Here is a 16,964-nt window from a genome sequence, read left to right as displayed (position 1 = left end):
GTTTTTGACTCTTCTCTCTAAATCAACAACTTCAGTATTAAGAACTTACTTCCAAGTGAAGTTTAGGATCAGTATATGGTTGAGTCTCATTCCCACTTGTCTTATCTTGGTCTTTTAAGATAAGACAGATAGACATTGTTAGCATTTATGTGGGCTGTGTTTAGTATGAATCACTATTCAGTATAATGCCATCAAACATACTTCATGTTATCTCTCCTAGTCTATGTTCCAGACGAGTGGGAGGTTTCACGCGATAAGATCGAGCTTCTGAGGGAGCTGGGCCAAGGTTCCTTTGGGATGGTCTATGAGGGGATCGCCAAGGATATTGTGAAGGGTTGTCCAGAAACGCGTGTAGCAGTGAAAACAGTGAATGAATCAGCCAGCCTGCGGGAGCGTATTGAGTTCTTGAATGAGGCATCTGTGATGAAGGCGTTCAGCTGTCACCATGTGGTATGATCTTTAAGTACTCGCTTTTTTTAAAAACGATATCCTTGTAGTTTTTATCCCTGGGCTTTCCATCCATCACCAAAGAAACTCAACCTCCCCCATACTGGAAACCACTTGAAGTGATGACCACAGATAAAGAGAGAAAATTCTGGAAATCAGTCTGTCTGAGGGTGCAAGGGCAGGTGAACTAGGGTTTCCGGGAGTAGGAGGGGGACCTTTTACAGAATTGAGAGGGCATAATGCCCACTGATAATCAGCATCTAAAGGTGAGAATAAAGGGGAAGAAAATCCGGGTGTGCATATTGTTATGATTCTTTTGGGAAAATGTGCAAATCCTCAAGCCCTTGGGGCTCCACAATTGTTAATGATTTAATCAAAACACACAAAGCCCTTGATTCACCTATCTGATGGAATCAAGTTAACACAAAACACAGACCAGTGTCCTGTACTTAGTTCATAGCTGCATATTTGTCATTATCAACAAATGGCCCCACAAGTTAAAACTCTAACCCTCTTTTAAAGTCACTACACGCATATGCAGACAGGTGCAGATAAACAAAAAAAAAGCATGGTTTTTAGGTGGAGAGGAGGGGAAAAAAAAACAGGAAATGCAAGTTTAATAGTACCAGTTCACAGGGTTTGTTGAGCTATTCCTTTATGGCTTGCTAGGACATCCTGTTCTTCAGTCACCTTTCTTCTTTGCAGGAGGCAAAGGGCAATTGTTACACTAACCACAAAGTCACTTGGTTATTGGTTAAAGACAGCAGCTTACAGTAACTATGGGAGAAAATAACTGGCATTCTTCAGGCATTTTTACTGCAGAGGGAGAGAGGGACACAACCTGCCATTCTAGCAGTCTGAAGGCTTCTCCACATATTGTTCACACCCACGAACTGTTTAGCTACCCAGGAACCAATCAGAGCTGTCTCTATGCTGATGCCATGGCAACTATGGCAAGTCGCAGTTGCACAAACCAATCAGGAACTGGTTGCAAAACAAATCTCATCCACCATCCCTTCCCAGTACCAGGCCATCTTCAAACATTGCTTGAATAGCAGCATTGCCAACATCGTGCATAATGAGTTTCAATAACTTATTTTTGAAAGTGCAGCAATTCCTTCTAGAGACCTTGGTTTCAATGTTTACCATTTCAGTCCAAAGTCAGAAATGCAGGAAGTAAAATGATGTGATCTTTACAAAATGCTGTTGCTCGCTCGCTCAATCTGACAGGAACACTCAGTATCATGGTCTAAATTCTCAGCAATTACATCCGTTTTTTGAGTCCTTTCACAGAAGTGTAATCAAACAAAAATAAGTGGAAAAAGAAAGGTTTTGGGAGGGGTGGCCAGTCAGTTGGTCACAGAGCTCGCGAATGGCAGAGCTTAAGCAGCAGATATCAGAATCCGGAAACTGAAAAGACTGGAGAAGAATGGCCAGTGTTGAAGTAAACAGGGGCATGAGATAAGTTGAAAATGTGTTGCTGGTTAAAGCGCAGCAGGTCAGGCAGCATCCAAGGAACAGGAAATTCGACGTTTCGGGCACAAGCACTTGATACCTGATGAAGGGCTTGTGCCCGAAACATCAAATTTCCTGTTCCTTGGATGCTGCCTGACTTGCTGCGCTTTAACCAGCAACACGTTTTCAGCTCTGATCTCCAGCATCTGCAGACCTTTTTACATGAGATAAGTTACCAGCACCTTAAAAAACTGACTGTATATTCATCCCGTGTAAATCCCCAGTTAATGCACGATATCAACTTGAAGCTGTCTCCCTGTTTTATTAACCAGTACACATACTATTGCTTTGTTGATTGCATATTTCCCTGTATATTTAATTGTAGGTTGCAGTTATGGCTAATACCACCACTAGGTGGAGCACCACACACACATGTGAAAATTGGAGTGGCACATTCGATTGGATTAGATTATCTACAGTTTGGAAACAGGCCCTTCGGCCCAACAAGTCCACACTGACCCTCCGAGGAGAAACCCACCCCCCTATATTTACCCCTGACTAATCCACTTTACACCACGGGCAATTTAGCATTTTAATAATTGAAGCTTTTACTTTCACAGCTTGGTGATACTTAAATAATCTAACCACCTGATTATTTTTGCTTATTGTAGAGAACAAATGAGGAATAAATATTGTTGATGTCAAGTACTAAGTGTGACTAAATCACTCACCTTGAGGACAAATAGTCCCAGACTCAGTGCTGAATCACAATCTAACATTCCAATGACAGAGCCTCATCCAGTCAGATAGCTGATAGGATCAGATTGGCTCCCAGATGCTGCATGAGTTTAAAACTTCATTAAAGGAATGTTTAAAGTGATAATAAAACATAACTTGAATGTTTTGAGTGTTTCCAAAAAACTTGCTTCCAAATTCAGTTCTTCACCATGATTTATTTATTTCTTCCACAAATGGTGTGACATCACAATTCACCTGCAAGTGTGTAGATGGGAACAGGTTTAAGGAGAGAGGGGAGAGATTTAAAAGCAACCCAAGGGGATACTTCTTCATGCAGAGGGTGGTGTGCATATAGAACGAGCTGCCAGAGGAATTCGCAGATTCCACCCATTCCTGATGAGGGGCTTATGCCCTAAACATCGATTCTCCTGTTCCTCGCCTGACCTGCTGTGCTTTTCCAACACCACACTCTCAGTAGAGAAAATCGTGGTAACTGATACAATTATAACATTTAAAAGGCTGGATGGGTACATGAATAGAAAGGGTTAAGAGAGACATGAGCCAAGTGCTGGCAAATGGGACTAGATTAATTTAGGACATCTGGTCAGCGTGTACGAGTTTCACCGAAGGGTCTCTTTCCTTGCTGTACAGCTCTATCACTATGGATTATGGTAGTTGTTTTTAAAAGCAGCTCCCTATCTCTCTCATTGGGAATGCATACTCTGTTCAATATGTGCAGATATTGTGCATTAATTGGGGATTCATTTGTGCCCTTTTAGTGTAGATGCAGAGTGAAATTGTGTTTGGAAATAGGAAACACTGGGAAAATCTCAACAGATCCAACAACGCCTGTGGAGAGAGAGAATATGAGAGAAACAGAATTGACATTAGATACATGCAGAGTGAGGTCAGTGAGACAAGGACAAAATGAAGGTCATACCTACAGTGGAAGACCAGAGAGATTCAATGATAGAAAAATTCATCCGAAAGGCCAAAGAGATTGAAAATGGGATGAGGAAATAAACACTAGAACTGACTGAAAGCAAAAACTGAACCAAGCAAAGCAAAGGAAATAAGATGGGGTCAGAATTTCTGGTCTGGATTTGTTAAACTCAGTGCTGAGTCCTGAAAATTGTGAAGTGTTTAAGTCAAAGAAGAGGTGCTGCTCCTTAACTTCATGCCAAAAAATACAGTGAATGTTGGTTATTAGGTTAGGAGTCTTATACATATAATGTGTAACTCTCTAAATAAATGCTCTGAAAATATATTTAGATACACAGTTCCACTGCTAAAGAATGCAAAGCTATGGGCCAAGTGCTGGAAAATGGGATCAGGATAATTAGGTGGTGTTTTTGATTGGCACAGACATAATGAGACAGATGACCTTTTTCTGTGCTGTCGACCTCTGTGACCCAAGTGTGGGAAGATTGGCTCCAATTCCAGTTGGACTTTGTAAAGAACTCCATGTCCTATCTAAACGGTTTTTGCATGGCATCTATCTCTTTTAAAAATGAGATTGTTGTTATTTGTTAGAGTTAAATCTGCATGGAACAGCTGCTGGCTCCTCAGCAAACTCCTTGTTGAGTTTAAGTTGTGCTAAAACCTACTTTGGTCCTCCAGGTGCGTTTACTTGGCGTTGTATCGAAGGGTCAGCCAACTCTGGTGGTCATGGAGCTGATGACTCATGGTGATCTGAAGAGCTACTTGCGATCTTTACGACCGGATGCTGAGGTAATGTCACAGTTGCATCTTCACAAATTCTAAAATGTTAAAACTTTCTGGAAAATACAAAACAAAATGATTACCTTGTGATCTGTGGCTGTTACAATGGTTTCCTCATCAATGTTGTTGGTGAAGGTATGATATTTCTCCTTTGAAGGCAGAGGAATGTTCCATTTCACTGCCCAGTGATATTGGAATTCATCTGCATTTAAGAGGAAACTGACTGGAGTTGGATTCTCTGTTAGTGTTGGGCATTTATAGACTATATTTTACAGAGTTCTGTGTAATAAATGTTTACACTGTTTTACTTTTTATGGAGGCCAATTGCAAAGCCCAGGAACCACAACTGTTGTGTCTTTGCACTTAAGAGTTGTAAAATACTCAAAAGCATTGTGTATAAGATGACATAAATGTAATCCAACCAGCTGCAGATACAGTTGCTCATTGTATTAGTTCTGAGAACAGGCATTTTAATTTTGATGTGAGCCAGATGTTGAGTGTACTGTCACTTCTCTATACAGGCAAGGGACTGCAGGGAAGTGAGTGGTGTCCAGGAGAACAGAGAAGATCCCCTTGTAGTCCCTTACAACCAATGAAGTGCTTTTTGAAGTGTAGCCATTGTTGTAATTCTGTGCTGCAACAATTTTAATGTCCAAGGACCTCCTTCACAATTCTGAAAATGCTTCATGATGATGTGAATGTGACAGTTTTGAGCAGGAATCCAATGCTTTTGAAATCTGGGCGAGGATCAAACAAGGCTGTTTGATAGCTCCCAATCTATTTACTCAATGATGAATGTTCACCACCTCTAAGAGGTATTGCTTTCCAATATCAGTATTAAACATCTGCATGAAGCAGTGTCTCACTGCAGTTCTCCCAGCCAAACCTAGACTGACCACCGTAGATATGACCCATTGGATGGGTGACTGCTGAGTCGTTGCCCACGCTGTACCAGATTGATGAGCCATGCTCAAATTCTTCAAATCTTAATATAAGGAATTTGGCCTGCCCTTGAATATCTTCAGAGCAACAACCCACACCTGGTCAGCCAATATTCCACCTCCCATGGATGTTGAAGGACAGAATCTGGAATATGTTGGGATTTTTTTTTCCCAACTGTTTAGCTGACACCATTGATGAGGAAATTCAGATCTGGGTCTGTGGCATCTGCACAGTGTACTGCAGTGAGTGTTTAGCAATAAAGACCCTCACAAGCCAACAAAAGTCTTAGTGTACACAGCAATTGTCGTCACCATACCCATGTACTGCAGTGAGACCTAGTCTGTGTATCTAAAACATGTGTGATTACGTGTAGCACCAGCAATATGTCTGTCCCATTCCCTGGACTCACCAAGAGGATCATTGAACAAGTGCTTGTGGCCTTGTTACAAAGTATAGGCATTCGGTCAAACCTCCTGCAAAACCAACTACAAGGGATTGGGTACTGTCTGACTGGCCAAAACCCTGTCTCCCTCATCAAGCCATAATTTAGGGATAAATATTGGCTAAAACAGTGAGAGTCGCTCCCCTGTTCTTCAAAATAATCCCATGGCATCTTGCTCATCCATCTGAGCAGTCACATGGGGCCTTGATTTTACAGCTCCTTTGAAAGATGGCACCTTTGACAGTGCAGTGCTCCCCTTGGTACTGCATTGGAGTATTACCGTCAATCATTGTATTCAGGTAGCAGGGTGGAACTTAGATTCGAATCCTTGTGACTCAGCGGTGAATGCGCCCTGCTGACTCAGTCACACCTAAACCTCGCATCAGAGAGTGGAGAATTATGTTAAGAAACACGTGAGAAGGAAGTGGGGAATGATTGGACAGAGTAGCAGTCTGGGTATAGGGAAAAAGAGGAGTAACCTGGAGAGAATGGGGGAATGGTGCACAGGAGGTGGGAAACAGGGAGTGATGCACTGTGCTGAAATCTATTGGAAAGGTGGAACTGAGCCTGAACAGGTGAGGTCACGAACTTTCACCACAACAACAGGCATGTGAGACCACCTGCAGCTTTAGCTTCTTTACTTTAAGTACTTCAATGCAAGTGTACAAGTGGGCGGCACGGTGGCACAGTGGTTAGCACTGCTGCCTCACAGCGCCTGAAGACCCGGGTTCAATTCCCGACTCAGGCGACTGACTGTGTGGAGTTTGCACGTTCTCCCCGTGTCTGCGTGGGTTTCCTCCGGGTGCTCCGGTTTCCTCCCACAGTCCAAAGATGTGCGGGTCAGGTGAATTGGCCATGCTAAATTGCCCATAGTGTTAGGTAAGGGGTAATGTAGGGGTATGGGTGGGTTTCGCTTCGGCGGGTCGGTGTGGACTTGTTGGGCCGAAGGGCCTGTTTCCACACTGTAAGTCTAATCTAATCTAACGGTATGCACTTAACTTAGTCAATAGGTATTTTATAAATTACTTTATTCTTCTAAAGGTTTTATTCACAAAGCTTTTGGAGCTCCTAATGGTTTACTGCGTTTGTAAGTGGGCAATAATAACTTGTGGATGTTGTCTATTTTTTTGCCTTTTCAGAATAACCCAGGGCGACCACCACCGTCCCTAAAGGAGATGATTCAGACAGCAGCTGAGATTTCAGATGGAATGGCATATCTGAATGCCAAGAAATTTGTTCATAGAGACTTGGCAGCTCGCAATTGCATGGTGGGAGAGGATTATACGGTGAAAATCGGAGGTAGGAATGATGGCATGTTGTAAATTTATGGAATGGGGAGGAAGTGAAGGAATAAGTCACAGGTTTGCCTTATAAGGGAAGCAAAATGTGGATGGGGGAGTGAAACTGAGTGTGAAGTGAAAAGAACAAGGCACCTATAAGAAGGAATAAAGACTGAAACTGGTGGAAAAATAGCATCCAATTTGGTGGTGATGGGAATGCGAGAGAGAGAGAGAGAGAGAAAAACAGAATTTAACTTCCACGCCCTACATTACTTTTTTTAGGGTTAGAATTAGAATCCCTACAGTGTGGAGACAGGCCCTTCGGCCCAACAAGTCCACACCAACCCTCCAAAGGGTATCCCACCCAAACCCATAACCTTTGACTAATGCACCTAAGCAACACATCCCAGAACACTACGGTCAATTTAGCATGGCCAATTCACCTAACCTCCACATCTTTGGATGGTGGGAAGATACGGAGCACCTGGAGGAGATCCACCAGACACTGGGAGAATGTGCAAATTCCACAGAAGACAGTTGCCCGAGGCTGGAATCGAACCCGGGTCCCTGGTGCTGTGAGGCTGCAGTACTAACCACTGAGCCACCATGCCGCCCCAAATAGAATTCTGTTCCAAAGACATTTGGAGTACTGCATACGATTTTGCTTATCCTGCTATAGGAAGGATGCTATTAAACTGGAAAGGGTGCAAAAAAGATTTACAAGAACATTATCAGGACTGGACGGTTGGAGTTAGAAGGAGAGGCTGGATAGGCTGAGAGCTTTCCCCTGGAGCGTCAGAGGCTGAGGGGTGACCTTATAGAGTTTATAAAATCACCAGGGGCATTGATAAAGTGACTAGCCAGGGCATTTTTCCCACAGTCAGGGAGTTTTAAACGAGAGGGCATCGGTTAAATTGAAAGGGGAAAGATTCAAAAAGGACCTGAGGAGCAGCTTTTTCCCACAGAGGATGGTGCGTATGTGGAATGAGCTGCCAGAAGTAGGAGTAGAGGCAGGTCCAATTATAACATTTAAAAGACATTTGGACAGGTAGATGGGTAGGGAATGTTTAGAGAGATATAGGCCAAACACAGGCAAATGGGACCAGTTCAGTTTAGGAAACTTGGTTGGCACGGATGAGTTCGGTCAAAGACTCTCTTTCTGTGCTATATGACTATAACAAGTCGTATTGGACTCAAAACGTTAACTGTTTCTATTAGATTAGATTACTTACAGTGTGGAAACAGGCCCTTCGGCCCAACAAGTCCACACCGACCCGCTGAAGCGCAACCCACCCATACCCCTACATTTACCCCTTACTTAACACTACGGGCAATTTAGCATGGCCAATTCACCTGACCCGCACATCTTTGGACTGTGGGAGGAAACTGGAGCACCCGGAGGAAACCCACGCAGACACGGGGAGAACGTGCAAACTCCACACAGTCAGTCGCCTGAGGCGGGAATTGAACCCGGATCTCAGGCGCTGTGAGGCAGCAGTGCTAACCACTGTGCTACCATGCCACCCCAGTATCTCTACAGATGTTGAGTTTCTCCAGCAGTCGGTTTTTATTTCAGATCTCAAGCACCTCCTGTATATTGCTTTGGTACCTATAAAGCGGAATTGGAAAATGTCTGCAATGTGTGTTGATCTGGCTAGGGTACAGAACGTTAAACCCATTCTTAGAGTCACCTAAGTGAAATGAAGGGAGAAAGTGGGCTCCTTATTTCTGTGTGGGCTTGCCAAGATGGGCTGGGTATGCTCAATTAAACTAGCCATCTCGTTGAGCTGCTTGGAAAAAGTTCCTAAAAGAGCTGATTGCTTCAATGTGGTGTGAGTCATGATGCAGTAAATTTATATATGTGCATTCCTTTGTTTAAATAGACTTCGGAATGACCAGAGACATCTATGAGACAGACTACTATCGTAAAGGTGGAAAGGGATTGCTCCCTGTCCGATGGATGGCTCCAGAATCTTTGAAGGATGGAGTTTTTACCACCTATTCGGATGTTTGGTGAGAGTCTGTCTGTACTCGGTGTAACTGGAAAGTCTTAATTTTCCCAGACTGTTCACAAGGTGTTTATCTTCAACAGCACATATGGTTCTAATCAAGCTGTTTTCCTCCTCTCAAAGCAATACATTGAGGGATTATTACGATTATAGCGCTTTATTGTCTCATTTTGCGCAGTGAGTTGTGTTAGTACAAACATGGCAGTCAGTTTTCACACACAAACATCACTCAACTGTCGTGACAAGAAAGAACACTTGATTTTTCTTTAAAAAAGGCGGAATGTGCTATACAGTGGCAGGAGAACTTGAATCCATTCTGTTAAATTGTAGCTTAACCTATGTCCTCATTTCATCCACATCGCTTGGTATGGCAGAGTCTCTCTCAATTTTGAATACACTTTATAGTTTTCACTTTAATCTTCTCTTGTCGAAGGAGAAAAATCCCAGTTTCCAAACTTTTCATATAACTGAAGTAGGTTCCACAAAAAAGAGAACTCTTTCCAACAGCATCATTTAGAAGTCATGTTAAAACTTCACGACAGGTAATTTAAATTAAATGGCGCAGTTTTAAAGCAGATACAGGAACAGAGAGGCATGGGAATGTTTGAAGGTGGTAAGACAACTTGCAGGGACTCTGAAGGTGTAAGAAGGATAAGGTATCTGTTAATAGCATTTTAAAGTACAAAAGCGATACTGAATATTTACAAATGGTTGGCTAGGTCCCAGTTGTCACAATTCTGGAAACGATATTTTAGGAAACATTTGAAGGTTCTGAAGAGGGTGGAGAGGAGTTTTACCAAGGCCATACCAATGGTGGGAGGGCGATAGTGATAACGTGGTGAAGTCACTGGATTGGTAATTTAGACTCTAACAGTCCGTCCAGACATGGATTCGAATCTCACCACAGCCTGGTGGAATTAACATTCATATATTAAATCTGGGATGTAAAATTATAGTATCAGTAATGGTGATATCTGTCAGTGATTGTTATTAAAGCCCACCTGGTTCACTCACGTTTTGGAAAAGGCATCTGAGGTGACAGTAACCTAGCAAGTTGCATAGTTCAAGGGCAAATGCTGACCAATCCAGTGACACCTACGTCCCATGAAGGAATAAAGAAAACACCACATGGTGAATTGGAGAAATTAGAAGATTTCTCCGTAGACCACAGAAGATTAATGGGAAACCTCATGGGAGTTTGACAGACCAAACAAAGAGAAACAGTTTCCTCCAAGTGGATTAGTGACCAGAGGTCGAAGATGAAAAATAATTGGCAAAAAAACCTAAAAAGAAAATGCGAATATTGTTTTCATGTATGGTCTTGTTGAGACTTGGAGTGCATTACCAGAGAGGTTGGGCAGAATCAGCTTCCATAGGAACATACAAAGAGCTCAGTGGTCTTCTGTAACTCGAATAACGATACGATGGAGATTAGAAGTACCCCTTAGTCTGTTTTAACTTATTTTGAACTGCGCTTGTGCTTGTTGGCAGGTCTTTTGGTGTTGTGCTTTGGGAGGTCAGCACTCTGGCAGAACAGCCATATCAAGGACTGTCGAACGAGCAGGTTCTTAAGTTCGTTATGGATGGAGGCTTCTTGGATCGTCCAGATAACTGTGCAGATCGATTGTGAGTATCAATTTTTCCCGTGCACCAACTTTCTCTTCTGCCCATCATCTCCAGCAAATATCAACTGTGGGCCTGATTGCTAGTAATGCCAGTTTCTGCATCCATATCATTGCTCTGTCAGAGCACATTGAGCTTATGTCCCAGTATGAATCCTACCTGCAACGTTTCTGAGTAAGATATCTCAGTGATCACTTATCCCAGCCCATGCTTTTCATGGAATCCAGATCATTTGAAACCCAAATCTTCAATTCTCCCCTCTCCCACTCTTTTCTCTTTTTCATTCTTGCTCACTTTCCCTTGCTTGCGCTCACTTGCTCTTCGTCCCTCGTTCTCTCACTCTCTGTCTGCCTTTCTTTTCCTCCTCTTCCCTCCCCCCCCCCCCCCCGTCACCTTTTTCACTTGCTCCCTCACTCTGTCTGTCTCATTTCCCCCACTTCCCAAGCTAACACTCCATTTCTGAAGCACTGCACTACTCATCTGTCCCATTCTCCTTGCCTCCTCTCTTTCGGTACCTTGATTTTTCCCCTTTCCCATTTCTCCTCTCTCCCTCTCCCTCCCCATTTCTCCTCCCTCTCCCTCCCCATTTCTCCTCCCTCTCCCTCCCCATTTCTCCTCTCTCTTTCCCCCCCCCCCCCCCCCATTCCTCCTCTCTCTTCCCCCCCCATTCCTCCTCTCTTCCTTTCTTTACCCCAAACTGCTTTGAAACCAGTGAAATGCATTTTTTGTTTAGGTGCTATTGTGATAGCTGTAGCAGAGAGCTAGCATGGACAATAATGGGCTTAAATTATATTTTTCTCCTGCACTCTAAACTTCAAAAATGCTTTATCTTACAGCCATTTTTGCAGAATTTATTTTCTTTGTCTAAGTTGAGATTGCATTTGATTTTAGTTGCTTCGTGTATGACCTTCCAGTAATCATTTCCTGTGCTCCTTTTGTGACTCCAGACATACCCTGATGCAGATGTGTTGGCAATACAATCCAAAAGCAAGGCCCACTTTCTTGGAGATCATCGAGATGCTGAAGGACGACCTCCACCCAAGTTTCCACGATGTCTCCTTCTACTACAGCGAGGACAACAAGCCACCGGACACAGAGGAATACGACATGGATTTTGAGAACATGGAAAGCATTCCACTTGATCCTTCATCTTACTCACAGACAGAGACCCCTCTGAGTCACAGCCGGGACAATGGCCCTACTATGGGCCTCAGAGGCAACTATGATGAGCACATACCGTACACACACATGAATGGAGGGAAGAAGAATGGGCGAATATTGTCCTTGCCAAGGTCAAGCCCTTCATAACATTTCTTTTACCTCCCATTTCTTTCTGAATTTTATTTGTTGGGCCCTTAGAATCTTGGGACTCGATTAAGGCTGCCACAGTTTGTTACACAGGGAAAGGACCTTTACCTTTGTTTAAAAAAATGTTTTTTTTTCTGCCAAGTGGCTGGTTATAAATGAATCAAACTGTGAAGAAACAAAACACTCATTCTATAACAGTAGAAATATGTACACGTACATACTGTGCCTACATACATGTACAGACATGACATCATGCAAACATGCGTGCACAACCATACAGTTCAACACGTGTAAACAGTTTTATACTCTGATACATACACAGGCACGATTGCACATGCACAAGAGCTCACACAGAACACACACGTGTACATAGACATGCACACACATACACACGTGTACATAGACACACAAAAACAAAACCATATCAGTGAAGCATTTCCAAGGCTGCTATCAACATTGCTGTGGTTCCTAGCCAGGAAGTGACCTTTTGAACTTTCATCTGTGGAGTGCTTGAGGCTGAGAAGTTTATGCCCAATTTTGGGGGAAAACAATTTTTTTTTAGAAAGACAGTTTAAACATGAAGAGCATCTACAGTATAAAATGACAAAAAGTCCAATTTCATTTTCCTGAAGTGTGAACTTTTTAAACAGTGGGAATTTTGCGGAACATAAACAAGAAAGTAAATCTGAATCTTCTACCAAATTCCAAAACCCTAACACTGATGTATACTTCTAAAAACAGAAAATCACAGCTAGAGGTCATTTTAGATGCAATGGTTGGGTAACAGTTTCTCAGACCAATAGTTGCTGTTTTCTCTCGTCTGTGGGTTTTAGAAGACAAATCCTGTACTTTTAATGTTTTTTGTATATAATTGATGTTTGTTGTATTCTCTCCACCAGGAACAGCTTTGCAATAATCAAAAAGTGTGCTTCTGAGGACCTGTAGTCCCAGAGACACAATTTATTTTTGTAAAATGTGGACTAGCATACCTGAAATCAACCCCCCTCCCCCCACCTTCCCTGATGTTCGAGGGATATTGCGTCAGGACACAAAATATCTACAGCAAACAAAGCTCTGGGTTTCAGATTCTGCTTTATGCTTCATCCAAGGTTTCTTGAAAGCTTTATTGTTGTGGCTTTTGAGACAGTGTGAAGTGATTCAGTGAGCTCAACAGCAAGACCAATAGCAAGTGATCTGGTCTTAAGATCACTTGTGTACCTCATCGTGTTGAAGGGGATTGGATGAGTAGGAGGAAATAGTGAACGTTCCAAAAGGAATTCTGTCTCTATTTGAGTTGGTAGAGAGAGAACAGCAAGGCGCGAAAAGCTGGAAGAAATTAAAAAGGCAGCTTTTGGGAATGATGTTTCAGGTATTTCTGAGTGAAGGCTGTGCTTCTCCTTAGACTGGAAGTGGGAACCAAGGAATAGTTAATGTGCCATATTTTAATAAAAAGTAGCACACATCCAGGAGCAACAATATGATTGCTTTTTAAGCTCCTTTTCTCCTTTGAGATTTCGGAGCCACAATTCAAACTGGCGCAGGATTTAGGAGGAGGATTAAGTCAATGGAAGGTAACTTACAGCTGCTGTGTTGATACCAACGTAAAACAGACCAGGATTAAAATAGTTGCCTGCTGTTTATTCTCAATGTATGTTTAATTGGAATGGAGGACAGTCAAGAACAAAGTGGGGAAATTAACTCTAATCTTATACTTATGCGAGAGAAAAAGAGAGATGTTTGGAATTAAATCACAGAATAAGTGGAGAAGGAATGATCATGGTCCCCGATATGAATGTGTATCACTGGGCTAAAATCTGAAACCACAGAGAATTAATTGATCAGTTGTTCTGTCTGACTTACAGGTCAGCTCATGGCTTGTAAGTCTTGTGTTGTGCTCAGTAACCTGCTATCCTGACCGACATCAGGGAAGAGAGAAGAGTCACGGGTTTGTGCCAAGTACACATGACACTTAAGCTTTTAGACACAAAAAAAATCAATCCTATCCGTATTCCTCCCACTAAAATTGATTTTTCATTTTTGCCTGAGCACTCTGTGTTAGGGGGCAGACGGATTAAGCTTCTGTACTTACCAACCCAAGATCTCTAATCCCCTCTTCCCTGCTCTACCCCCTTTCCCACCACCAAGAAGTGAAAGGGAGCTGGGGGCAAATTGAAACGAGAGAGGGTCCAAGCATGTGTCCCCTGCCAGTGATGGAGGACGACGTGTGGAGTTCTTTAAGCCAGGGATAAGCACATGTCTGTTGGAATAATAGTTTTGAATGGAAATTGAATGGGATGTTGAGAGAGATTTAAAATAAAATGTGGGGCTATAGGGCTAGATCAAGGGAATGGATCTGACTGGGTTGCTGTGCAGAGTGTTAACACAGACTCAGTGGTCAAAAGCTGCTTTCTGTTTATGTCCGTATGACACCAGTTCCCGAGTGAATTCAGGCTGGGAGTGTAGGGTTGGAGGGGGGAGATGTGTTTGCTGGAAATACAAACACACAAGTGGCTAGTTGAGGCTCAGAAAACCTACAGTAGCTCATCCATGCATTTGGTCCAACAATGTGGGAAATAACTGTGAAGGCAGGACAGGGTGGAGCAGAACTCAAGGTGAAAACTTTTAATGTAAATACAACTGATGAAGTGCCAATAAGCTTCTCATCTCAGTATTTGTGCTTAACCTAATGCCCAAGCTCCGTAGGTAGCTGTGTCGTGACTGTCTTACAGCAATGCCTCCCTCTGTTTTATGAATAACTCCTGCTGCTGCTGAACACAGAGCTTGCCTTTTCCCAGAACCCTTTGCAATGCCTTTGGAATTGTGCAGTCTCTTGTCCAGCCAAATGCAGGGGTTAGGGTAAAGGGAGCCTGTAAGTAAGCAAATGTTGACTGGCCATGCACATTACGCATAGAGTCTGGGCTGAATGGCCTTGTTCTGTGCTGTAATGTCTCTCATAGCTCCAGATTGACCAGCTCATGTAGGGTTTGAAAAGTCTGACCAGATGATTCCAACCCAAACTATTTGCTAACATGAATCATTGAGATATTTGGAACCTCTACATGATCGGACTAAAGCTCATCTTTTTGCCAAGTAGAAGGTTATATTCCCCCAAACCCCAGATTCTGTAGATTTGCAGTGGGGTTTAATTCCCTGTGGGTTTCTGCAAATTTTAAGCTTCACTAACATTGGTATGTGTTGGAATATCCCGTCCTTAATTGAAAAACGCAGCAGTCACCAGCTGCTCACTGTTGTTTCCATCAGGAGCTATTTTCTGTAAAACATAAATAGCTTGCGTTGTTCAGATGTCCACAGCCTTCACAGCCTTCTGGTTGTAGTGAGATTCTATCCCAAACCCACTGTTGGAAGGACTGGGTGGTGGAAGTGTGAGGCACTCATTATGCCGACCGGGCTTCCCTGTTTGTCTTACAGCAGTAGAACTGAGACCAGCAAAACATATTCCGCAGACTGCTGCCTGATCTAGATCCCTAATCAATAATCTGATAAGGCTTGCTTATCGAAATATAGTCTCACTTGAACAAAATTATTGGCCACATCTAAAGTAATATCTTGCCTCCACCTGACTTGCTAATAGCACCGTGGATGTACCTACGCCTTATGGACCGTAGCAGTTCAAGAAGGTGACCACAACTTCTCAAAGGCTGTTAGAAATGAGCAAGATGCACTGACCTCGCTAGATACATGTAAAATAGAATAAAAATTACAGACAATGTGTGGGAAGTGGGACCTGCAGAACTATGGGATTGGGAGAGTGTGAAGCAGGGATCTCGTGCAGCAAAGGCAAATGACCTGGTCCTGTAATCATTGCATGACAAATGGTCAAATTGTGGCTTGTTGCAAGGGTTGTTTTACTCCCTGTTGTGGTTCATTTTCATCTCTTTGTATTTCTGTCATTTGTTTGGAAGCAACTGTCGTCTCCTTAACCCATGGTAGCAGTGACCCATCTAGCTGGTCAGTTCCATTTCATTCATTAAGCACCCTAGCTGGGAAGCCCGCATGGAGGGTGTTGGAGACCAGAGGCAAACAAGCTGCACCTCTCAATAGGAAACTGATTACTCATATGTCAGTGAATGCTGGATTCACTGGCTGGGTCTGACATCTAACTCCCATCCCTAGTTGTCCTTTGACAATACCCAGTTTCCTCCCACAGTCCAAAGATGTGCAGGCTAGGTAGATTGGCCATGCTAAATTGACCCTAAGTGTCCATGTTTGTGCAGGCGAGGTAGATTAGCCATGGTAAATGTGGGGTTACAGGGGTCTTAGTGGGATTCTCTTCAGAGAGTCAGTGCAGATTCAGTAGGCCAAATGGCGCCTCTCTCCACTGTAGGGATTCTATAATTCTTGAGCAGACTGTGATGTGCCCTTGGGTTGCGATGCATTGATCCAAGTGCTAAAGTTGTTCCCACAAGTGCGGTTTATGGGGGGGGGGGGGGGGGAGTTCAGAAGGAGTGTAGGGATGGAGGTGAGGGGATGGGTTGGTTTGGGCAAGGGGCTGAAGTTCATGTTATACCAACAGATGGAAGTCATTTGTCAACAAACCACCTGCCCCTAGAAAGCTGAAGGAAAGCTGGTTGATTTCTGCATGTTAGAACAGCATCTGTTGAGTGGAGGCATGGTTTCCCCTCATCTATCATTATCCAGCTTTAAAGCCTAAATCTCAGAGGGGAAGATGGAGTAGAGGGAAGGAGAGGGACAAGTGACCCAAAGCCAGAAAGGATGGAGTGGGTAAGGATGGTTTTTCAAGTATATGATTGGGTGGGGGATGGGTTTGGGCGTTTAGTCTACGGTTAGTTGTGAGTAGGGGGAATAATGAGCTTATTAACAGAATTTGCTTTGTAAATAGTGTGAAGTTATTCGCTCTTAAGGTGCCTATATCTCTGTGTAGCATATGAAATACCTAGTAGAAACTAAGACAGCCCCTCACTCTAATATACGTCTAGTGGCTGTTTCACACTACAAAAACCAGAGAGAAAATTCACA

General features: G+C 43.1%; 1 protein-coding gene across 1 annotated transcript in view; it reads left to right on the top strand.

Moving 5' to 3' along the window:
* The window catches only part of LOC132829094 (insulin receptor-like), a 262,793-nt gene extending 246,388 nt beyond the window's left edge, over positions 1-16,405 (top strand). Inside the window, exons 16-21 of the mRNA XM_060846407.1 lie at positions 221-450; positions 4,261-4,371; positions 6,886-7,045; positions 8,910-9,039; positions 10,527-10,661; positions 11,606-16,405. Of these exons, the coding sequence (XP_060702390.1) occupies positions 221-450; positions 4,261-4,371; positions 6,886-7,045; positions 8,910-9,039; positions 10,527-10,661; positions 11,606-11,966 (1,127 nt within the window). The 3' untranslated portion in view covers positions 11,967-16,405. The remainder of the gene's footprint in view (positions 1-220; positions 451-4,260; positions 4,372-6,885; positions 7,046-8,909; positions 9,040-10,526; positions 10,662-11,605) is intronic.
* The last annotated feature ends 559 nt before the right edge of the window (positions 16,406-16,964 follow it).

This window comes from Hemiscyllium ocellatum, chromosome 28, assembly GCF_020745735.1.
Source record: "Hemiscyllium ocellatum isolate sHemOce1 chromosome 28, sHemOce1.pat.X.cur, whole genome shotgun sequence".
NCBI classification, from domain to species: Eukaryota; Metazoa; Chordata; class Chondrichthyes; order Orectolobiformes; family Hemiscylliidae; genus Hemiscyllium; species Hemiscyllium ocellatum.
The sequence above is the reverse complement of the archived record's forward strand: the minus strand, read 5'-3'. Positions and strand labels throughout refer to the sequence as shown.